General features: G+C 40.6%; 1 protein-coding gene across 2 annotated transcripts in view; it reads left to right on the top strand.

Moving 5' to 3' along the window:
* Positions 1-25,460, top strand: part of MYO7B (myosin VIIB) — a 191,270-nt gene that overhangs the window by 141,240 nt on the left and 24,570 nt on the right. For both annotated transcript variants that reach the window (XM_044290687.1, XM_044290688.1), the window contains 11 exons: positions 3,162-3,329; positions 6,082-6,199; positions 6,329-6,455; positions 10,883-11,082; positions 12,301-12,482; positions 14,083-14,207; positions 14,406-14,563; positions 14,941-15,094; positions 16,155-16,310; positions 16,789-16,894; positions 17,538-17,651. In XM_044290687.1, coding sequence (XP_044146622.1) covers positions 3,162-3,329; positions 6,082-6,199; positions 6,329-6,455; positions 10,883-11,082; positions 12,301-12,482; positions 14,083-14,207; positions 14,406-14,563; positions 14,941-15,094; positions 16,155-16,310; positions 16,789-16,894; positions 17,538-17,651 — 1,608 coding nt within the window. The remainder of the gene's footprint in view (positions 1-3,161; positions 3,330-6,081; positions 6,200-6,328; positions 6,456-10,882; positions 11,083-12,300; positions 12,483-14,082; positions 14,208-14,405; positions 14,564-14,940; positions 15,095-16,154; positions 16,311-16,788; positions 16,895-17,537; positions 17,652-25,460) is intronic.

The following is a 25,460-nucleotide window of genomic DNA, read 5'->3' on the forward strand; positions in this document are numbered from 1 at the left end:
TAACTCCTTAGATGCTGCGGCATCTTAGAGGCTTACAAAGGGAGTGCAATGCTAATGGTTGCAATGGCATCCGGAAGCCCTACATAGGCTTCTGGTTCTGACAGCTACGGAAGCCTAGACAACTGTCGGTGTGAAATAGTGTACTGCATTGAATCAATCAGGTCCTCAAAAGTTCAAGTCCTCTTGTGGGACTAAAATAGAAAGTAGATTTTTAAAAATAAAATAAAATAAACAAATAAGTTTCAAGTGTAGCAAAAAAAAATAATACCTTCTCATCATCCAGACATTTACAGTACTATAGTAGAAAAATATAGACATGATCTCCCCCATCAACTGAACATTGTAAAAAAAAATTAAAGAAAAAAGCTATGCCAGAACAGCCATTGTGGTCACCTCTCTTCTCAAAAAATATAACATTATGGTATTAAAAAGATGTATGAAACCAAAAAATGCTTTAGTGGAGTAAAAGTACCAACACTTAAAAAAAAAGCATACATAAAATTGGTATCTAAGTTATTATAATAACCAGCAGAATAAAGTTAATGTCATCTTCCTTGCACGGTGTACACTGCAATAAAAAATACATAAAACAAATTGCATGAAAATGGCAATTTATCCTGCAAAAAAATAAGACCACACAAAGCTCTGTTGAACGATAAATACAAAAAGTATGGTTGTCAAAAAATAGTTGTACTGGTATCCCAGAGGCTGTTTGTAAGCAACATGGTGCTCATAAACCAATCCATCAAAATCTGTGCTGCAAAAGCCAAAAGGTGGTCTTTCCCACCCCATATGGCGCTACTTCCTTTTTGAGATCTACTGTGTGCCCATACAGCAGTTTATATTCATATTTTTGGCATTTCCTTACACAGTACAACTAGTGTTGAGCGAGCATGCTCGGCCAAACAGCAGTTCGGCTCCAGCATTGCTATGCTCGGCACATCACAGTGTTCGGCCGAATACTGTGTATGCTCGAGCACAATTGAACACAATGAAAATCAATGGGAGACCCAAGCATTAAACCAGGCACCCCTGCTCTGAAGAAGCGAGGGTGTCTGGTTCACAGAAAAAGGTTAGAAATTGATGGAAACACCACTGAAATGGTTTGAAAACAGCATGGGAAGGATGTCTGGATGCATCTTGGACTACCATTACATATGACATACAATAGACAACCACACAAAGGCTATATGCCAATAGCCGGGTATGTGCAAGCCAACAATCTATCCATAAGGGTCCATTCACACGTCCGTAGTGCATTGCGGATCCGCAATACACCCGGCCGGCACCCCATAGAACTGCCTATTCTGGTCCGCAATTGCAGACAAGAATAGGACATGTTCTATTTTTTCCGGAGCCGCGGACTGGAAGATCAGGGCCGCGCTCCGGAAATGCAGATGCGGAGAGCACATAGTGTGCTCTCTGCGTCCATTCCGTCCTTATAGAGAATGAATGGGTCCGCACCGGTTCCACAGAATTGTGGAATGGGTGCGGACACATTCATGGACGTGTGAATGGACCCTTAGACAGATACAGTCAGCATACCTTACAATGGCAGCCTTGCGCACTATGAGACATTCAAAGCCAGCTCTCATCTGATTGAGAGCCAGTAAGCCTCAAAGTTGCTTCATAACTGTTGGATGGGTTGGGTGGACCTGCGTACCTAGATCATTATCATTAGGGTGACAAAAAGTTTTCTGATTGTCCTAACATAATATGAAATAACCTTTCTATACAGTTTTGTAATGTAAACTCATTTGCATAATCATGGGCATATGCAAATTATCTGAATCTGCTTGTTTTTCAGCTGAAACACCATTTGCACGGAAAATTTGCGATAAAAATTTGCGATTAGAATATTCGCGATCAACACTACTCATGAACAGCACCATTTATTGGATTTATAGTCTTATGAAAAGACTGAATCCAATAGATGGCGCTGTTCATTACTCATGAACAGCGCCATCTATTGGTTTCAGTCTTTTTCTTTATACATTTTATTAGGTTTTAATATAATTTGCACATTTACATTCAAAGGTACATATGGGATCAAATTACAGGTTATATTCCTTTTTTACAGATGTGCAGGGAAAACAAAGATAAAACACATATAAACAGTGCAATAATCCTTTACCTAAACATTTCCTTTCCCCCCCCCTCTAACCCACCCCCTTCTATACAGGTGATGTGGGTTAATGTTTTCGCTTTATTATAGGTATTCCTGGAGGTGTACAGTGTCTCATTTCAGAGTTTATATGGATTTATTGTTGTGTAGTCTCATGGTAGTGCGTCTTTATGTAAGGATTGATGATGCTTTATATGTTATTGGTTTCATTGTCTTATGACAAAAACTATGAATCAAATAGATGGCACTGTTCATGAGTAGTGTAGATCGCGAATATTGTAATCGTGAATTTACCATACAAATGTTTTTTCTGCTCATTTGTATGTCTTTCCCATATGCCCATGTTTATGCAAAAGTTTATATGACAAAACAGTATAGAGAGGTTATTGAACAGTATGTTAGGACAATCAGAAAACTTTTTGTCACCCTAATGATATTGATCTAGGTGCGCAGGTCCACCCCAGCCATCCAACAGATATGAAGAAACTTTGAGGCTTACTGGCTCTCAGTCAGATGAGAGCTGGTTTAAAATGTCTCAAAGTGCACAAAGCTGCCATTGTAAGGTGTGCTGACTGTATCTGTCTCATGGATAGATTGTTGGCTTGCACATACCCTGCTATTGGCATACAACCTTTGTGTGGTTGCCTATTGTATGTTATAGGTAATAGGAGTCCAAGATGCATCAAGAGGTCCTCCCCATGTTGTTTCCAAACCATTTTGGTGGTGTTTCCTTCAATTTATAACCTTTTTCTGTAAAAAAAAAGTACAAGCCGTGGCAGTCATTGAAGAAACAGATATAACCAGAGAAGAGAGAATACCTCAAGGACTTATGTTACATGTTATTCCTCACTTTGTTTTTTGTTTTTGTTTTTTTACTATAACTATTATTATGCAATAAAAAGGATTTACCGTATATGTTTTTATATGATATTTTTATATTAGGTTTAAATTATCTTATTTTATTTATTGCTGAAATTCATATAGCTATAAGGCAAACATCTCACATCCTTATTTGATTAAAATCTTTGTCTTGCAGGAAGATGATTTAGTGGAACTTATGTCCAAACACTACTATATTAAATATGGTGAGGTCTTAAAAGAGGAAAATGTGCACAATGTCCTTAAAGACTGCATTCCTGCAAAACAATTAGCCTCTAAACCCAGCACATACTGGGTAAACTTACTGAAGGAAAATCAAGCTAAGGTAATAAACTAACCACAGCATGTAATAGAATAATATATATTATTTTATGACAGCTTTATTTTAATGCAGCTTTTCAAGGTTTTGTCCTTATATTTTGCCTGATGTCAAGGTTTTTTATTGCCACAACTGACTTTTTTTTTCAGCCCCTTCTCATGGTAGCAGTTTTTCATTTTCATTTTTATTTTCCCCCCATCTAGAAGCCTCGGCTTTTTTTTTTATTCATCTGCTGACATAGCTTAATTTAGTGTTCCTTATCATAAGGGAAGACTGCAAAAATATTTCTGGAGTTGAAACAGAAATAAATGCAATTCCTCCTTAGTTTTGTGGGTTTTATTTTTATGGCATTTGCTATGGTAAAAATAGCACTGTACCTTTATTCTGTGGGTCAGAACGATTATGCAGATACCAAATCAATGTCATGAAACCAGACAACCCTTTTAATTGTAATAATTTAAATAAAGGTTCTGTGAGCAGATATCGCTGCTACATGCTTGTTGTTACAGCTCCCCCTAGCATTCTTTTTTTCCCCAGAAGACATTAAAAGAACACCAGAACATAAAATAAAAATCTAAATACAAGAGCTTTTTTTAAAATGATTCTAATTAAAATGGTGTGGAGGAACTCAAGTGTCTTGTCCAGAGTCCTGGCCTTGACCCCATCAAACACCTTTGGGATGAATTGAAGCAATCTTTATCACCCAAAAGTGCTTTTTGTCTGAATGGACACAAATTCCTACAGACACACTACAAAATGTCAAAAGAAAGTGGAGGCTGGGGCTGGGGCTACACAGTGACATGTCATTCGACATGAAGGTTGCAATGTCTCACTGTGACACTGCATCAAATTATTTTCAATGTTAACATCAACTGTTCCAATCTCAAGAAATCCGACACTGCTGTATCTTTGGTTGCAAGTAGCACACAACTTTGCTATTATAGACCAAATGCACGCTGCATGTCACTGTGACTTGCCTGAGCTTAGATTTAAAGCCAAATCTAAGCTCTTAAATAGTTGCAGACAAGCTATATACATGCCTTTAGTCATTGGTCAGCGGCTCAGTGCTTTGTACTGTTGCCTTTTAGCCCTAGGGTCTTGGGTTCTAATCTCACAAAGGCCAATATCTTCATGGACTTTGTATAGAAACATAGAAACATAGAATGTGTCGGCAGATAAGAACCATTTGGCCCATCTAGTCTGCCCAATATATCTGAATCCTATGAATAGCCCCTGGCCCTATCTTATATGAAGGATAGCCTTATGCCTATCCCATGCATGCTTAAACTCCTTCACTGTATTTGCCGCTACCACTTCTGCAGGAAGGCTATTCCATGCATCCACTACTCTCTCAGTAAAGTAATACTTCCTTATATTACTTTTAAACCTTTGCCCCTCTAATTTAAAACTGTGCCCTCTTGTGGTAGTTTTTCTTCTTTTAAATATGCTCTCCTCCTTTACCGAGTTGATTCCCTTTATGTATTTAAAATTTTCTATCATATCCCCTCGGTCTCTTCTTTCTTCCAAGCTATACATATTAAGGTCTTTTAACCTTTCCTGGTAAGTTTTATCCTGCAATCCATGTACTAGTTTAGTAGCTCTTCTCTGAACTCTCTCTAGAGTATCTATATCCTTCTGGAGATATGGCCTCCAGTACTGCGCACAATACTCCAAGTGAGGTCTCACCAGTGTTCTGTAGAGCGGCATAAGCACTTCACTCTTTCTACTGCTTATACCTCTCCCTATACATCCAAGCATTCTGCTGGCATTTCGTGCTGCTCTATTACATTGTCTTCCCACCTTTAAGTCTTCTGAAATAATTACTCCTAAATCCCTTTCCTCAGATACTGAGGTCAGGACTGTGTCAAATATTCTATATTCTGCCCTTGGGTTTTTACGCCCCAGGTGCATTATCTTGCACTTATCCACATTAAATTTCAGTTGCCAGAGTTCTGACCATTCTTCTAGTTTTCCTAAATCCTTTTCCATTTGGCGTTTCCCTCCAGGAACATCAACCCTGTTACATATCTTTGTGTCATCAGCAAAAAGACAAACCTTACCATCGAGGCCTTTTGCAATATCACTTATGAAGATATTAAACAAAATTGGTCCCAGTACAGATCCCTGTGGAATCCCACTGGTAACATGACCTTGTTTTGAATGTTCTCCATTGACTACAACCCTCTGTTGTCTGTCACTCAGCCACTGCCTAATCCACTCAACAATATGAGAGTCCATGCTCAATGACTGCAGTTTATTGATAAGTCTTCTATGTGGGACAGTGTCAAAAGCCTTACTAAAATCTAGATATGCGATGTCTACTGCACCTCCACTAGTGTTTGTGTGGGTTCCCTCCATATACAGTTGTTTCCTCCCACACTCCAAAAAATATACTAAATAGACCTGTTATGAAATTGACCCTATTAAGTGTTGAAGATGATTGCCTATATTGCAGTCACTGACTCCTTTGCCCCACAACGAATCCCATGCTTTCAGTTCCCTGTGTGAGAAAGTGCATTACACTTGATTGTCAGTTGCATGACTTTTCTGAGACTTGCTGTACACAACAACTCACGACGTAGCCCCAGTCTTATATAAAAAATAATAATTATGGGTCCAACTATGTATTAAAGCCAATGGTTTTGGAATGGGATATCCGACAAGCTCATATAGGTATGATGGTCAAGTATCCACACACTTTTGGCCATGTAGCCATTATTTATAGGTCATTTAATTTGGATTTATGTCTTATCTTTAGGCTCAGTATATACTAGAGAAAACTCCTGGACAGCAAGTAAAGGAAATGGTAGTAGATTATTCCCGCCAGCAGTGGCCTTTATTTTTTTCAAAGTTATTTGAAGCCTCCAGATTTGCAGGTAAGATAAGGCATTTCTGCCAAGTTTTATAATTACAGGCATGATACTTCTCAGAAATATATGGATTAAGATAAAAGGTGTTGTCCTATCATAATAATTTACATTATCTACTGCTCATATATTCTGCAGGACCCAGCATCAGCAGAAACCACTTCATTGTTGCAATAAACTGTAAAGGAGTGAGTTTCCTGGATGAGACTGAGAAAAAGTTGTTGGATCTTACTTTTCCAGAGTTAATTGGTATCCTTACAAAAAGGTACACGTTGCAGAGAATTTTTTATTCCATGAGTAATGTAAAAAATCTTACTGACAAAGCTAGAACCAGCCCTATACCTCACATGAATCTAGAGATCTCCCCTTTCATTGCTGCAATTGCTCTGCTAGATGTACATCAAGCTGGCACTTCAGAAGGCATGTCCTTTCTGAATGGGTGTGTCCTTTCTGCTGAAACTCTTTTCCTATCAGCTCAGGGGTGTGTGCTTTTTAACAAAGATCCCTATGCCGAGCTAAGTTCAGTTCCGTTGAACCACGTGGTTTAGGTATTGAGCCACCTGTGTTGGTTCTTTAAGAAAGATGCTTCCAGCTGCCAACTACACCGGATTATTTCAAGAGGTAGTGGCCTGTTGGCTCCCATGCAGCAAAACCCAGATCCCTGTGTAGGGTTTAAAGGGTGAAAATCAGGGGACCGTCAGGACAATGCCCTCAGAAATGGCCCAAAGTCAAACTGGTTAGTTGGCACAGTGGTTCCACAACTATTGTCTGTAACAAGTTAACTGTTAAAGAGCAACTCTAGGTAATGGGTTTGTTTTGTTGTCTCCAGGTGCTGAAGGCTCATGCCACCAGGCACTCATTACAGGGGTTATCCAAGAGTATAAAGTGTCCCCTTCATATGGCCACCCACATGGAATATGCTTACCTAGTCCCAGCCTGCTATTGGCTGCTCCCCCCCCGACACTGTATATTTTCATCCGTGTACGGGGAGAAGCAGCAGCGGCGATGCGGGGACCAGAAGCGCACACAGGAAGCGGGGACCAGGGTAAGTATATTCCATGTGGGGGACCCGGCAAATGGGGGGACACTATATACTCTTGGATAACCCTTTTAACTTTAGCCCACAATAAAGATTTCTGTTTCAACCTTGGCCAGTCATTATGCTTATACATTAATGCAAATAATCACAAATCCTATGTCTTTTGGCACCACAAACCGGCCACCAACAATCATCAGCATGGATCATACAGGCTTGCATTGCTTGTCAGCGGTCAGAGACACAGATACAAAGCACCAGGGGATGAAGCAACACTAGCAGTCAGAACTGGGTTGAGGTCAGGCAGGCAGAATACATATGAATCCAAGAAACAGTCACAGGGTCAGGAAAGGCAGCACATGGATAAAATTCAGGCAACAGGCAGAAGACAAAGCACAGGCAGACAAACAGATCAGGTTAACTGGCACAGGTCAGGTGGCAGACAGACTCGGGAATCAGGCAGCACACGATCCATAGACAGACAAAAGGATTATAGCTTATAGCAAACTGTTTTTAAGACATGAAATGCACTTATTTATTCACAGTCAATATGTATATGAGTAATTTGAATTGCCAGTTGCATGTCTTGGTTTGCATAGAGTAGGGAAATTGAGCAATAATGATCACCCTTCTATAATCTTGGTTAAAGGGGTAGTCTCACTTCAGTAAGTGGCATTTATCATGTAGAGAAAGTTCATACAAGCAACTTACTAATGTATTGTTATTATCCATATTGCTTCCTTTGCTGGCTGGATTCATTTTTCCATCACATTATACACTGCTCGTTTCCATGGTTACAGACCACCCTGCAATCCATCAGTGGTGGCCGTGCTTGCACAATATAGGAAAAAGCACTAGCCTATGTGTGCTCCCATGGTCACGTCCACCAGAGAGGCTGACACTTTTTCCTATAGTGTGCAAGCATGGCCACCACTGATGGATTGCAGGGTGGTCTGTAACCATGAAAACGAGCAGTGTATAATGTGATGGAAAAATTAATCCATAAAACTACAAATACCCCAATACACTATGGATGGCCGTGTAGAGGTATGTTGTCTCACCTCAATATATTAAAGCACGCTGTGGACAGGGTATTAAAACATAACTTTTACTGAGTATATTAAAATATTAATAATAAAAAACTATCAATTGCAGTGAGTGAACAAGCTCCAGTCACCACTTCCTGGGGCTACAATATTATAGTAATAAATGGATAGATCTTACCACTTCCAGAAGTATCAAGGCCAGCCTCAGGTGTGTGACGCAAATATCCTAGTGTTCGGTGGCAAAAGGACATAGTCTCGATGGCAGTGAGCAATCCGTCTCCTAATTAGCCCTGAATGTAAAGCCCTGCCTACCAGAGGGTTAAGGAACTAATTAGCACCTGCCTGTCAGACACGGAGCACCCGCCCTGATAGGGGTGACCCCATACAGAATCTTTCCCTACTTGGGGCCTATTCCCTACAGATACCCTCACTTGGATTCCCTACATGCCACGTTTCGTCCCAGCAACGGGACTCATCAGGAGACTTTTATGAAGTGAAGGTAAATACTGAAATAACAAGATGGAAACAAAAACAACAATTGGGCACTCAAAACATACAGATAAATATCCACAGCAAAAACAGGGAGAAAGTGCAGAAAAAGTATCACCATCTACTTACTGATTCAAAGTCAAGGACGATTCCTTGTAGCGTACAGTCCAGCATGGTTGTTTGACATTTCACCTGTTTGTCTGTACCTCCGGAAGGGGGTCCCTGGGGTTACCCGGAGGGGGAACTACAACTCAGTTAAGCAGCGCTTTCTGGGTCCGCCATGCATCTTGCCGCATGGTGGTCCAGGCAGTTACTGCTGCTCCTGTGTTTGGTGTTGGTACTGAGTCCAGATTTGTGAGTTTGGGCTTCAGTGCTTTTTCACACAACTCATTCTTCTTAGTTGTTGTGGGCAGGTAAGTGATGTTGTGGTCCTGTGGAATATTATCATTCTGTCACAGGACACATGCCTGTTGAGTTTGTCCTCTGCTTACTGTCTGCTCCTCTCCTTGCTGTTAGGCCTGCAGAGACTCCTGCTCTTCCGTGTCATAGAAGAACAGGTCGTCTCTGGCCCTGACCTTACTACCAGGGATCATCAGGGTTAGTAGATCTCTAGGTTTCCTGAGCATGAGCCGCCCTACCTTCTAGGTCTGCTCATGCAGTTAGGAGTCAGGGTGAGGATTAGGGATGTGCTAGGAGGTGTCCCGTTCCCTTATCCTTAGTTTCAGGCCTGGTGGCATTCCTTTCTTCCCTGACATTGTATGGTGGGGGTTTCCCCAACTCCCCATCGTGACACCAAGTGAGGGTATCTGTAGTGAATAGGCCCAAAGTAGGGAAAGGTTCTGTATGGGGTCGCCCCTAACGGGCAGGTGCTCTGTGTCTGACAGGCAGGTGCTAATTAGTTCCTTGACCCTCTGGTAGGCAGGGTTTTACATTCAGGGCTAATTAAGAGACGGATTGCTTACTGCCATCGACACTATGAGCACCAGTCACTCATGTCTTTTTGCCACCGAGGATAGGATATTTGCGTCACACACCTGAGGCTGGCCTTAATACTTCTGGAAGTGGTAAGATCTATCCATTTATTACTATAATATTGTAGCCTCAGGAAGTGGAGACTGGAGCTTGTTCACTCACTGCAATTGTTAGTTTTTTATTAATAACTTTTACTGAGTATATTAAAATATTATGTTTTAGGCCCCATGCACACTGCCGTGTTTCACAGCCGTGTGCGGGCCGTGGAACCGCGGCCTGGATCCCTCCTGAGAGCAGGAGCGCACGGCGTCACTGGTTGCTATGATGCCGTGCGCTCCCTGCTGCCGCCGCAATACAGTAATACACTGGTATGATCTATACCAGTGTATTACTGTACTGTGCCGGCAGCAGGGAGCGCACGGCGTCATAGCAACCAGTGACGCCGTGCGCTCCTGCTCTCAGGAGGGATCCAGGCCGCGGTTCCACGGCCCGCACACGGCTGTGAAACACGGCAGTGTGCATGGGGCCTTAATAGTATACCCTGTCCACAGCGTGCTTTAAAAATGAATCCAGCCAGCAAAGGAAGCAATATGGATACTAACAATACATTAGTAAGTGGCTTGTTTTAACTTTCTCTACATGATAAATGCAGCTTAGGCTACTTTCACACTCGCGTTTGGTGGGTATCCGTCATGGATCTGCACAGACGGATCCGCACCAATAATACAACCGCATTTATCCGTTCAGAACGGATCAGTTTGTATTATCTTTAACATTGCCAGTGAAAACTGATCCGTCCCCATTGACTTACATTGTGTGTCAGGATGGATCCATTTGCCTCCGCATCGTCAGGCAGACAAAAAAACGCTACAAGCAGCGTTTTGGTGTCCTCCTCCAGAGCGGAATGGAGACAGAACAGAGGCAAACTGATGCATTCTGAACGTATCTTTATCTATTCAGAATGCATTAGGGCAGAACTGATGCGTTTTGGACTGCTTGTGAGAGCCCATGACGGATCTCACAAACGGAAACCAAATCGCCAGTGTAAAAGTAGCCTTACTGAAGTGAGACAACCCCTTTAATGTTTTACTGTATATTCTGATATTTAATTTCTATGCATGTATAGCATACCTAATTATCTTTTTACAGAGCTGAAAAATCATTTGGCCAGTCTTGTGTCTTAAATACACTGAGAGGAGAGCAATTTGTTCTAACCTCACAGAACAGTGAAGAAATTGCTAAGCTGCTTCTCCACTTTTTGGATGGGCTTAAGGCGAGATCTTTGTATGCAGTCGCTCTGCAGGACAGCTCCAGGTCATTGACAGACTCAAAACAAAAGACATTAACAGGTATTAAAGTTTCTGACAGCCAAATTCACACAAACATATTCTGTGCGAGAAATGCGCTTCATGTGTCAGAGGTATTTCTCATCCTGCATGCTGCTCCTATGACATATACCCACAGCATTACAATTATTTACCATATAATGATGTCTGTTTTTGACAGTCCTAACTCTCATGAATTGTAATTACATAATGCTGTCAATACAAATCATTAGATTTGAGGTCAGGCAGGAACTGTAAGCATTATAAATCATTATTTATAATGGTGTACTGTCGATGTAAAAAAATGTAATAAATCAGCAGCACTCCAGATGATTATTATCTTATTTCTATTTAGTGGCGGTGCAATCAGTGTTAAGTCTCATTGACACATCAGTGTTCCACGGACAGTACACATCCCCATTCATTTTAATGTGTATATACATACATCAGAGTTTTAGTACAGTCTGTGGGTCAGTTTTTTACCACAGATGCATGCTCTATTTTTTCTGTGTTTACGGATCCATAATGCCCATTATAGTAAATGGGTCCTTGAAAACCATGGATGCAACACGGATGCAATCAATGTTGCATCCGTGTTTCACAGATCATTAGGAAGAGATGCTTTGGAAATTATTTTTCAGCTGTGCAGTGTCAGTGAAAAACAGATGGCACACGGACAGCAAAAAACGGACACACGGACCCAACACGGATCCTTCACAGACAGCTACGGATGCATCACTGACCACCTTTTTGAGCACGGACACGGACGTATAAATGAGGCTTTAGGCTCAAGTTTGTCAGCCCCTGTGTACACTTAATATGGAATAACTCCAGCACTCCTGTTTTCTTCAAGAATCTTCCAAATTTATAGACCAAGTATGTGTGACGTTTCGACTACAAACCTTAATAAAGACTGTTTGTAGCCAAAACGTTGCATGTACTTATCCATATTAAATCCATATTAACTGTACTGTATTTGCATGCACTGGGAAAATCTCCTGACATACACAGATGCACACAGCTCTTAGATTTTAGTTGGTAAAGGATATTCTTTTGGCCAACATACATTGATATATCTGACCATGTTTGGCAGGAGTTTCACTGTCCCAAAAAAATGTAAATTATGAAATGCAGTATGGATTTAGTCTTAGGTTCATAAAATAGTTATCATAGCCTATTGCAGTGTTCAAAATTCATAGGCAATGTTTTTCTGAGATCACATTCCTTCATCTCTATTCTTAGATGAGCCAGACCTGTTAAGCTTTAAGAATGGGGATCTACTTCTTCTTAACAGAAGTCCAGAACTTCAGATTGGACCGAACTGGACCTATGCACAAAATGAAAAAACAGGAAACAATGGAGCTGTGCCTTTGGATGCCATCTATATTGTACCTACCCTTACCAAACCCAGCTCTGAAATACTGGTAAGCAGATATTGTTTGTAAAAGTACATCATGTAATTGGCCCACAACTGTTAATAATTGTGGAGTTTTTTGATTGATTAAAACACAATTGCCACTTTTCTTGGCTACTTAAATGGTGGGAGGAAAAAAGTTGCTAAAAATTGCTCAGTTGTGTCACACAATAAATGCACAATTTAGGCCAAAGTTTGGAGTAAACAGGCTACTAAATATGGACCAATTTGCCACTTACGGGTGGTCTTTATCATCATGGAAACCACACAAAAGTGTGAAAGTGTGGGGCCTCAGAGATCAGGGGACCCTTTACTGCATGCTACAATTGACTGTATTGGCATCCTCAGGACATTGAAACAATTAAAGGGAGTCTGTCACGACAGTATGCCATTATACACTGCTTACATAGTACTGCAGCATAACTATAGATGAGTCAAATGGTACCCGTCTCCTTTTGTTTTGATGTTTACCAAAGGGAAAAAAAACACAGTTTTATTCATATGTAAATGAGGGCTCGCACAGTGGGCGGTGTTCGGGCTGTAAATGCCCAGGCTGTTCATCATTCTTATCAAATAACTCCTCCCCATCTGTTGGCTGGCCCGCCCCGTAAGCCTCTTGCGTCATCCAGTGTACTGGAAAAGACCACGCCAGCACATGGGCACTGCATGGAGCGATGCTGCTGCCCACAATGGTCATCACAGTGCACATGCACAGGCGGGATCTCATACAGTAAACTGGATGACCCTAGAGGCTTACAGGGTGGGCCAAGCAACAGGCTAGGGAGGGGTTATGTGAGAAGAAGGAAGAGCTGCCTGGGCACTTACAGCCCAAACGCCCCCCCTGGGCACTTGCGAGCCGTCATTTACATATGAATAAAACAGCGTTTTTTTCTTTGGTGAACATCAAAACAAAAGGAGACAGGTACCATTTGACTCATCTATAGTTATGCTACAGTATTATGTAAGCAGTGTATAATGGCATACTGTGGTGACAGACTCCTTTTAAATACTGTAGCAGGGCAAGAAGCCAATGGCTCCGTGCTCCACTGTTCATAAGCCTGATAGGACATATAAATAGCGCAGGCAGACAATGATATTATTGTGACCACCTGAATCGGGAAACAGTCATGTCAGTCACAGGCTGGAAGAGGCTTGCGGTTTGCACTGCATCGCAGATGGAACGGGAGTCAGGTGACTATTTGATTTTTTTTTTTGCCACTTTGGGGGAGTATACTGTAGGGGAACTTATTACTACTGGGGGCTGTATTATTACTGGGGGCATTACAGGGGGGCTTATTACTACTGGGGCATTGCAGAGGGCCCTTATTACTACTGGTGGCACTACAGGGTGACTTTATTTTTACTTGGCCACTATGGAGGCTTTATTACTACAGCGGTCTTTATTACTGTGGGGACTAAGCTTAGCAGGCTAATGGAGGCAGAGCTTAGTAAGGGTGACGAGGGTCCCCAGAAATGCCAAATCACCCTTGTGGTTGTTGGTTATGTACATTGCCATCTTATATAAATATAAATTCTTATGTTAGTTCTATTTATTTGCCATATGTAAACGTGGTTGTTTATTAACTACTTCATTTAATTTTTGCTCTTAGAGGATGATTGCCATGTCTCCAGAACAGCGGAAATCAGAACTAATCGGTTCTTCATTTGATGAGTCTAGCCTCCAGGAAATAGTTAAGCCATACACATTAGAGGAGTATTCCATGCAATATTTCAGGTATGCATCTTTTAAGTACAAGGATATGGAAGCAGGAAGCGTATAAATCACACAATTAAGCAAACAGCATTTTTAGTTTTCCATTTTGTTCTACAAAATCTGCTGACAATACTGTACATTGTGAAAATTTTACTTATATAACTTCAAAATTTGTAAACTACAGAGTATATAATGTTATGTTCTTGCTTTTGTTCTCAGACCTCCAGACCCTGAGAGTGTTTCCAAGGCCTTTCTACAAAGATCTCGGGCTAAGTCACAGCTGTGGGCTTATTCGCGGGAACCATTAAAACAGCCCTTGCTTCGGAAAGTTTATGAAGTGGCTGATCTGCGCGATTATGCATGCCAGGCTTTCATTGATATCTTTTATTTAAGCAGAGGACAGAGTACATGACTTGGACAGTACATGATCTAGTAAAACATAATATAACGTTATTCCTATTAACATAAAAAGGGTTGTCTTCATTAGACATGCTCTTTAACTCTCTACTGTCCTAAACCACCAGAAATATTTAGTTTTACCCCCTAAACCACTCGTACTACTCTTATAGAGTGCTTTAATAGGCGGAGCACAGTGTATGATCATACACTTGTATGCCCTGGTAGTAAAGGCAAAGAGAAATTATTCTCTAGACCATTAAGCGTAAATAAATATGTGGTATGTCATGCATGTAGAAAATTAAGTATAGACAGACCTGTTTCTACAATCATAATATTTGACCTTAACATAACCTACCTATTATGAAATACATGGGAGACTATCCAACAAAACAGTCTCTCTCCCCAGTAGAACTTACAGATCAGATATTCTCTGGCCCAGTACATGAGGAAACTCTCAGAGATGAAATTTACTGCCAGATCTTGAAGCAAATGACAGCAAATAGCAACAGGTAAACTCTGCTTTTGAATGACCACTTTTGATCAGTCAAAGAAAACATGCAGTACCCCTGAGGGCTACTGCAATTGGGTTAATTTGTTACTAATGCGTTAATGTGAATTGTTAATGTTAATGCACTTTTTCTATGTGATGTTTGTTATCCAAGAGCTGACGTGGGAACACTGTTTAGTTTATGTGCCCTGCTTAGCAGGAGGAGGAAGGCTCTTCAACTCTGATTTAGGAGCAAGTGAGCCTGAGCTAGACAGGCTAAGTGAGAGGAAGCAGTTGCATATGCATGTGCAGAAGTGTGACCTGCTGAAAGGAACCTTCATCCTTGCATGCCTATCATCATTGTTGCTGCCTATACACAGCCATTGAGGAAAGTAAGCTCTGTGTTATACTCAGAACTGTGGCTATTGCTTCTATCAGCCCTGAAATTCACACCATCATTAGTAAACAAACTGCTCTTTATCATCACTAAACTGGGATTGGTCTTTGTCTCCACCATTCACTGGCTCTCATTGTACCTGACCTCCTGCTTTGCACCCTGCCAAACATCCACCATCAAGGGCACCCCACCTAACACCCGACAGGAATCCTCCAAAGAGGCCAGGGAGTGACCAAGGGAAGAAAGGGTGTGCCCTCTATTCACTGCGTAACCCAATGGAGCATTGGTGTGAGAACAGCCACCATGAACCACTAAAACAGTGCCACAACTACCACTCCTCTCCTCCTGGCTCTCCTCCTGCAGGTTGCTGTACATTCATATATTTAGTATATTGTATTTATATATTACTGAATATATTGCTTTATATACTGCGTGTGTATATATATATATATATATATATATATATATATATATATATTCAGCAATTTATTTAGTCATTAATTTAATCTGCTTTATTTTATATGTAAATAGTTTTTATATTTTTTATAAAACTTCATATAAGTTCAAACACACTAGGCACTAGCTATACTTGCTGCTAGAAAATCTCTAAATTCCCAACTTGTACTTACTACATACAATCTATATTCTCTATTTTAAGAATATAAAATTGTGTTTCTTCTTCCAGTTATAGTTTAAGCAGCGGATGGCAGCTGCTTTGGCTATGCACCGGACTCTTTCCACCAAGCAAAAGTTTGTTGGTTCATGTTCAGAAATTTATTGAGAAACGTCCAAAGGAACCACTATCCAAAGAATGCAAGCGAAGGATTCAAAGAGTACTACAGTAATAACACCTATTGTCTCTTATTTACAACTGTACTGTATAGATAATAGTACACTGAAAAAAAATATTATTAAATAAAAGGACATGTTGATCTATTCTTTAATACACCATTTTATGTTAAGCATATTTTTAGAATCCTTTAGTTTGTTTAAATTTTCCATGTTACAATCTATATTTTAAAAAATGTACAGTATATTATCCTGCAATTTTTCACACTGGCCACAAGGTCTAATAATACATCATGATTTCCTGTTCTAATAATATGTTTAACATAAAAACGTTAGACGTACAGTATATGTACATGAATATGTTCTAATGCTTTGTGTCACATTTGCTTTTTCTTGATATGATGCTTTTTATTTAATTTTTTTTTTTAAAGCTCTGTTAAAGCTCTGTAAAAGTAACATGTGTATTGCATGGGATAGATATTTAATATCCTGGACATGTTACTGACCATATTTTTGCTAAATATACTTAGAAGTGGGACAAGAAAACAGCCCCCTCACCAGGTAGAAGTTGAAGCCATACAACAAATGAGCACCAAGATCTACCACAAAGTGTACTTTCCAAATGAAACAGAAGAGGTATGGATGCAATTCTAGTGTAGATCTCCAGTACACATGTGCTGTAGTACATCTTTCTTTTATAATCATATTTATAAGATAAGAATTCTTTTCAAGACCAATTTTCTTAGCATTTAAACTAAGAAAGACTAAGCATATTTAAAGAACATTTTTACCTTTTATTGAGTTGTGTGTTATTAAAATAATCCAGCATTCTATTTTTAGGTCTTATCCCTGTCTTTTAAGCTGCCCACACACATTAAAGGATAGTTTGACAGGCACACCAGCTGTGGCAGAATTAAACGAGTGTCTAATATATATATATATAGGGGTGTGCTAATTCTCTCCCAATGGCAAATGTCAGGGGAAAGAGAATTGAGCATGTTGGATTTCAGCAAGCCCAATCCTTTGTTCCCACAGGATATAAGCTCCTCTGCCATTGGCTTATTCCCTTCTCCCCACAGTAAATGCAGGCACTCTCTGCCAAGCCAAGTGTGCATGTGTATGGGGGAGTAGGGAAGAATAGCTGGCAGGTGTGGACACCTTCACATGGTTTAAAATCAGCTTGCTCTCAATAAAATTTTGTTAAATACAGACAGACTGTGAGAATAAAGGGACCCAGCAATTTATAGTAATATCTCCGTTATGTCACACATTTCCATAGGCCTTTGAAGTTGGTACAAACACTAAGGTGAGAGAAGTGTGTCAGAACATCTCTAACAAGCTGCAGCTCAGCTCCTGGGATGGCTTCAGCATCTTTTTAAAAATAGGAGACAAGGTAAAGTCTTTAACAATTTTATTAAAGATTAATATTTTGATTTAACAAATTAACGTCTAATTTTTTCATAAATGAATAGTAAAAAAGTGAATATAAGAAACGTTGTAATATATTTTATTTAAGAAAGATGCATCCTTCTCTTTATCAGGCTTCTCCTCTGGCCACCTTCACTAAATTTAGATTTGCACTGCCCGATTGGGCAGATTATCAGGGACGAACATTTGTAAAAACAATCATTCCTGATGATCTGCCAATGTATGGTAAATGCTCATTCATTGGGTGAAACAATCTTTCATGCGGACACCTAAATATTAATTCCTGGGAAGCAGATCTTTCTGTCTAAAGAGCACTCTTCTGCCCAGAAACATTTAATCTGTATGAGGACGAGCGATGGCAGTAGCTCAGGTCTTTGTTCAGTGAAAATGACTGCCTGATCACTGAAAGATGAGTTTACATAGAAGTCTATGCAGAGGAAAAAGGAAGGAGGATAAGGGAGGGGCTGCCGGGGATAGGCAGAGACAGATAAAGTGACTGCTGCTGGTTTGTAAAAGGCCCTTTACACTGTCCGATGTTCAAGCAGATTCACTCAGGTTCACTCATACAGATGCTCATTAATGATAATCTGCCAGTGTAAAGGTGCTGCCAATTACCCAGTGTGTAATTAGCTAGAATGAAACGCACACACTGGCTGGAGCTTTTTTCTATATTGTGCACGCACACCACTGCTGATGGATTGCAGGGTGGTCGTAACCATGGAAACAAGCCGTGTATAATGTGATGGAAAAATGAATCCAGACAGCAAAGGAAACAATATGGTTAAAAACAATACATTAGTAATTGCCTTGTATTAACTTTCTCTACATAATAAACACTATTTCCTGACCCCTTTAAGTCCATTTAATATGTAACTTCACTGTTGGATTTACAGCTCTAGTCATTCCATTGTTCTTTTCTATTAGAGGAGCAGAACATGAAAATAATAGAAGTGCTGGATTTTAACACATAACTGAACCCAATAGAGCCGAACAGTCCTTTTTGACTATAATAGGGTCCATTCAGCAGTCACTTTTGTCAGCTCTTTGTGGTGGAATCGTTGATGGAGGTCTCAAAAACAGGCTCCAATGCAGATGTGAACATTTCCTACACTGCTTAGTTCTGAAGTGTAAGGTCCTCAATTACTTCTGAGGTTGTGCCACAGAGAGTTAGGAAGCAGCATCTCCTGTTTCTCCATGTATAGTCTATGGGCAGACATGATTCCAGCTCAAAAAGAAACTAGAAATACAGACAGAATGCAGAGGGACAAACTTCTGCAAAATGCCAGATACAAGTCATTTAATGTCCAGACAGAGTTATTCCTCCTGTACACCCACATGGCAGCTTATTCTGAAAAAGTGCTAATGTATATTTGAAATTCATAATATAATATGTATTTCTGACCTTTTTTCCTGATAATAAAAGGAATATCATTTTAGCTTTTTAGTAATTTGTTAAAATTTTAAATAGTAATTAATGAGAAAAATGCACTTCATGACAACTCAAGTTTACTCCTGTGAACCGTGCCAGTTGCTAGAACAATGTGGAATTGACCCTAGGTTCTGATTTAGGGCCTTATTGGCCTTAAACATGTAAGCTGCATTTATCCATCGTACAAACAATTTGTTCAAAATGGCAATCACAATTCAAGTACACAAAAAAGTTAATACATTTTTTTTTTAAATCAAACATCTAAAAGCAATTAGTTCATATACAGTGTAAATCATTTATTCATTTAGGGATGAGCGAATTTCATATTTTTACATTTGTTTTCGGTTTGTTTTGTGGTATTTACTGAATTGCGTTATGGATTCTGTTACCACGGACCATAACGCAATTCTATGACGGAATGAGTAACGGAATGCCTTTTAGAGGCATTCCGTTATTTATTCCATCATATTAGAAGTCTATGGCCTGCATAATGGATCCATCTCCTGTGCTGGAGTCCTCTCCTGCATAACGTAAACCAGACGGATCCGTTATGCAGTCCATAGACTTCTATTATGACGAAATGCCTCTAAAGGCATTCCGTTATGCATTCCGTCATGGAATTGCGTTATGGTCTGTGGTGACGGGATCCATAGCGCAATTTAATAAATACCACAACACGAACTAAAAACGAGTTTCAAAATATGAAAGTCGCTCATCCCTAATTATATTGTTAAATTGTAATCCCCCCCCTACAACATCAATGGTCACCATCATATACTGTATGCTGCAAAACCCACAGTGTGATATAAAATTTCCAGAAATTTAGGTTGGGTTCAGATCACGTTTTTGTCAAATTTTTAATATACCCCCAAAAAGTATACGTTAATGGATGCCTCAGACAGATGCCATACTGTGGCATCCATCACCTTAGAGTTCCATTGTAAAGTATTGGTTGACTTTGCAGGATGGAAGCATGATGTGCTACGTTTTCCATCCTGTGATTCCTGCAAAAAAAAAAAAAAAAACGTATACCGTATTTTTGGCCCTATAAGACGCACCGGCCCATAAGACGCACCTAGGTTTTTGAGGGGCAAAATGAGGAAAAAATATTTTCAACCAAAAGGTGTGCTTTTGGTGGGTTTTGAACTAATGGTGGTCTGTGCATGACATTACCATGGGGGATCTGTGGATGGCACTGTTATGGGGGTGATCTGTGGGTGGCACTGTTATGGGGGTGATCTGTGGGTGGCACTGTTATGGGGGTGATCTGTGGATGCCACTGTTATGGGGGATCTGTGGATGGCACTCTTATGGGGGGGCACTGTTATGGGGGGGATCTGAGGGGGGCACTGTTATGGGGGGATCTGTGGATGGCACTTTTATGGGGGGTGATCTGTGGATGGCACTGTTATGGGGGGGAATATGTGAATGGCACTGTTATGGGGGTGATCTGTGGATGGCACTGTTATGGGGGGTGATCTGTGGATGGCACTGTTATGGGGGGGTGATCTGTGGATGGCACTGGTATGGGGTTGATCTGTGGATGGCACTGTTATAGGGGGGTGATCTGTGGATGGCACTGTTATGGAGGGAGATCTGTGGATGGCACTGTTATGGGGTGTGGATCTGTGGATGGCACTGCTATATATGAGTCACCCACAGATTCCCCCACCCCATAACAGTGCCATCCACATATCCCCCACCCCATAATAGTGGCATCCACCGATCCCCCCATAACAGTGCCATCCACAGATCACCCCCCATAACAGTGCCATCCACAGATCACCCCCCCATAACAGTGCCATCCACATATCCCACAACCTATAATAGTGGCATCTACAGATGCCCTAATATACGGGAGCTAAACCTGTGGGAGGGGTCGGTGTCATGCAAATGCGGTGGGGCGGTGCGGTCACTGTACTCCAGCCCCACCGCTCACTCACTGCTTTATTGCCTAAACATTTTAAAATAATAGCTTTCATTAACGTTCCGATCCCCAGCCCCATCTGTACTACTTACTAAATGCCCTGTAGCAGGCAGGGCGGGCGGCCGGCCGGCCGGAACTCACTGATGTCACGTGCCTGCGTCGCCTACTTTATGAATGAAATTGTAGCTCTGCCTGCTACAATTAAAGGTTAGGTTTTAGGATATAGGAGGTGTAGGATTAATAGGTGTAAGTTAGTCCTAGAGACATTAATAGATTGGTCTATTTGTAATACTCTTCTTACTACTTTGTCTTCATCCTTTTGAACTTCTCGAACTTTGGCCAATTTCCATTGACTTCTAGGTAAATCTTCTTCTTTTACTAACACTATGTCACCAACTTGGACATTTTTTCTGGGTGTTTGCCATTTACTTCTTAGCATAAGATTGGCTAAGTACTCTTTCCTCCATCTATTCCAAAACTGTTCTGATAGATATTGAACTCTTCACCATCTCCTTCTGGTATATAAATCCTCTTTAGTGAACTTGCCAGGCGGTGGCAGTATGTAATCCAACTTAAAGTGAAGTAGATGGTTGGGAGTTAAAGAGTCCAAACTTGTTGGATCGTTGATGTTATCAACTGTAAGGGGACGACTGTTAACAATAGACATTACTTCATAGAATAGGGTCCTAAGTGAAGCATCATCTATTCTTCCGACGTTCTTTTTCAACACTGGATTTAACACATTTCTCACAGTTCTGATTTGTCTTTCCCAAACTCCTCCTGTATGGCTTGCATGTGGAGCATTCATATGAAAATCACACTGTTTCTCTAACAAATACTCAGTTACCTTTTCTTTACCGATCTCTTTTAGAGCTTTCTTCAATTCATTTTTTGCTCCAACAAAATTAGATCCTTGGTCAGATCTAAGCTCTCTGACAGTACCTCTAATGGCTATGAAACATCTTAAGGCGTTGATGAATGCGTCAGTTGACATATCCTCTAACATTTCCAGGTGAATTGCTTTAGAGCTCAGACATGTTCTGTTTGGTGATGAAAAGCCAAAGCAATCCATTCCGCTATAAAGAAATGGTGGTGATGGGTTTACACGATCTGCCAGTAAATCTGCCATTCTTTGTTCTTCTGTAGGTCTACGTGCCTTTCTGAAGACTACTCATTTACTTATATACTTTGCTATAACTTTGCTTCCTTTCACAATCCAGTAACCACCTTCTCTCAAAAAGCTTTGGGTAAAGCTTCTTCCTTGATGTAAGGATATGTTGTGGTAGTTTTTGGGTAGAATTACTCGATGCTTCACTCTGCTAGGTAAGGCCTCATGCACACAGCCGTTGTTTTGGTCCGCATCCGAGCCGCAGTTTTGGCGGCTCGGATGCAGACCCATTCACTTCAATGGTGCTGTCCACATCCGTTACTCTGTTCAGTGGCCCCGCAAAAAAATATAACATGTCCTATTCTTGTCCGCGCTTTGCGGACAAGAATAGGCAGTTATATTAAAGGCTGTTTGTGCCGTTCCGCAAATTGCGGAAGACACATGGACGCCATCCGTGTTTTGCGGATCAGGCCAAAAACGGAACGGTCGTTTGCATGTAGCCTAACAATGCATTTTCCAGTCTCCCTTCCACCTTCAGTATACCATCCTGCAGAACAGGATTAAGCTTGTACAAAGGGTGGTTGTTTTGGAAGCCTTTTAGATTCTTGACTAAGTCTTTTCAACTCTTCAGTGCTCAATGTTTGTACAACTTTTACTTCTGGATCACCCATAGACAATTCTGTGTAACCTTTACTGGGCAGGATTTCCTTTTCCCAAAGGAACTCTGGGCCTGTGAACCAGTTTGAATGTTTCAATTCTGTTACATTCAGGCCTCTTGAAGCATGATCTGCTGGGTTATGCTTTGTGTCAATGTGATGCCAATGTTCCGGATTTGTTATTTCCTGAATTTTCTCAACTCTGTTGGCGACAAAGATATGGAATCTTCGAGTTTCGTTGTTTGTGTATCCTAGGAAAACTTGTGAGTCTGTCCAAAAATATTCTTCATCTATTTTCAATTCCAATTCATCTCTCAGAAACTTGCTTACTGATGCTGAAACCACGGCTGCTGTCAGTTCAAGTCTTGGTATTGTCTGAATACTGGTAGGTGCAACTCTGCCTTCCCCATAACCAGGGAACAGTGTATCTTTTCTTCTCCTATTACTCTGATGTAGGAGTACCATAACCATAACTACTGGCACCTGAAAAGTGATGAAGTTCTATTTTCTTGTACTTTCTTTTCTTCTGAGGATTACTGGGACCAAGAATCCTAATAGATCATATATAGAAGCCGCTGTGGAAAGAATGGTTTGTCTAGTTGCAACTTTCTCTTCAATAGATACTTCATTCCATCCCAAACCAAGTACGTTCTGAACTGGAAGATGATCATAATTCAGATCTACATTCTTCATTGTTGCTGCACGTTCAGAGTCACTGATGGATTCCAGTACATCTCTGTTGTTTGAGATAAATTTGTGAAGGCACAGGTTTCCTCTTGCGCATAACTCTTGGCTTTCTTTCACTAGTTTGATTGTAGATTCTGTAGACTCTAGACTTATGAGACCATCATCTACATAAAAGTTTTTCTTCAGAAAATTTGCAGCTGATGGGCAATACTTTCATTCTGATTGGCCAGGTACTTCATATCATAATTGGCGCAACCTGGAGATGATGCTGCTCTAAACAAGTGTACTTTCATTCTGTATTCTGCTGGCTCTGTATCTGTATCTCGGTCCTCCCACCATAGAAGCCTCAGGAAGTCTCTATCTTCATTTTTCACATGAAACTGGTGAAACCTCTTTTCAATGTCACACATGGCCGCTACGGGATACTTTCTGAATCTACAGAGTACTCCAGGCAGAGCGTTTGTAGGATCTGGTACTTTTAGTAGATGATCATTCAATGCAACACCATTGTACTTTGCTGAGCAATCAAATACCACTCTAATCTTATCTGGTTTCTTTGAGTGGTAAACACCTTGATGTGGGATGTACCACACTTCTCCTTCTTTAGGTTTGTCATTAACTTTCTCTGCATGTCCTTCTTCGAGGATGCCTTCCATGAATTTCAAATAATCCTGCCTGAATTTGGGATCTCTTCCCATCTTTTTCTTCAAACATTTCAATCTTGCCAGGGCAAGATTTCTGTTATTTGGCAGACGAGGTCGTTCTCTAAAAGTTAAGGGCATTTCAAGATGACCTTGTTGATTCTGCGTAATACTTTCTTCTAGAATGTGTATGAACTTTATGTCTTCTTGGGATACACTAATTTCTTTAGAACTTATATCTGCAAAGTCGTAACTCTTGGACAGATATTCAATGACACAATCCTGTCACCTAAGGAAAAAAGAGAACAGCACTCGCTTGTTTAGATAATCTTGCTGTAATTTATTGTCACATTCCAGTGACTCGTTTCGGCATACAATCTGCCTTTGTCAAACTGTTTTGACAAAGCCAGATTGTATGCCGAAACGCGTCACTGGAATGTGACAATAAATCACAGCAAGATTATCTAAACAAGCGAGTGCTGGTCTCTTTTCTCCTTATCTATAGGGGACGCCAGCCCTGAGACACGTGCACCGCTACTCCACTTCAAACTGCAGTGCTGATTGACACATTGTATTATCACAATCCTGTCACCTGTCTTGAGTTTGCAATCTGCTGTTTTCCTCCAACAACACCCCATCCTAGATTGGTTTGAACAGCGTAGGGTTCACCCTTTCCTCCTGTGATTACCTTTCATGGTACCAAAGCTTCAGGACAATCGTAACCTATAAACAGTCCAACACCAAACTCCTTCAGCGGGGACATTTCATGAGATATGACAGATAGGTGCTCCTATTCATTGACTGTTTCACAGGTAGGTATGCGATCTCAATCTAAAGGTATATCGTCTTTTGTATAAGCTGGAGGTAGATCTAATGTGCAGTTTGAATGGAGTCCTCTAACTCTCAACCCTTTGACTGTTCACTAATGTGTCTCTCCCCATCATTGTAGTGAGTTTGAGCTTCACTGGTTCTGTAGCCACTTGTAATTTCTTGCAGATTTCTTGATCAATGAAGGTGACATCACTCTGGGCATCTAGTGTGCATAGGCATATACCTTTTTGTTTCTCCTTTTAGGATTTTATATGCACACTGGTACAACCATTGATGTGCTATTGCTTTCTCCTTCCCTCACTCTGCAAGAAAATACTGATACTTTCTTTCCTTTCTCAGTATCTTTAGGTATTGAGGATTTATATTTCTTTGCACGTTCTTCATGTAGTGGTGTGGGATGGCGTCCTTTGCAAACGCTGCATGTGGCCTTTTTTTTACACTCCTTAGTAACATGGCCTTTTCTTAGGAATCCGAAACACAGTTGGTTATCCAGCA

Source organism: Bufo gargarizans, chromosome 4 (genome assembly GCF_014858855.1).
Source record: "Bufo gargarizans isolate SCDJY-AF-19 chromosome 4, ASM1485885v1, whole genome shotgun sequence".
NCBI classification, from domain to species: Eukaryota; Metazoa; Chordata; class Amphibia; order Anura; family Bufonidae; genus Bufo; species Bufo gargarizans.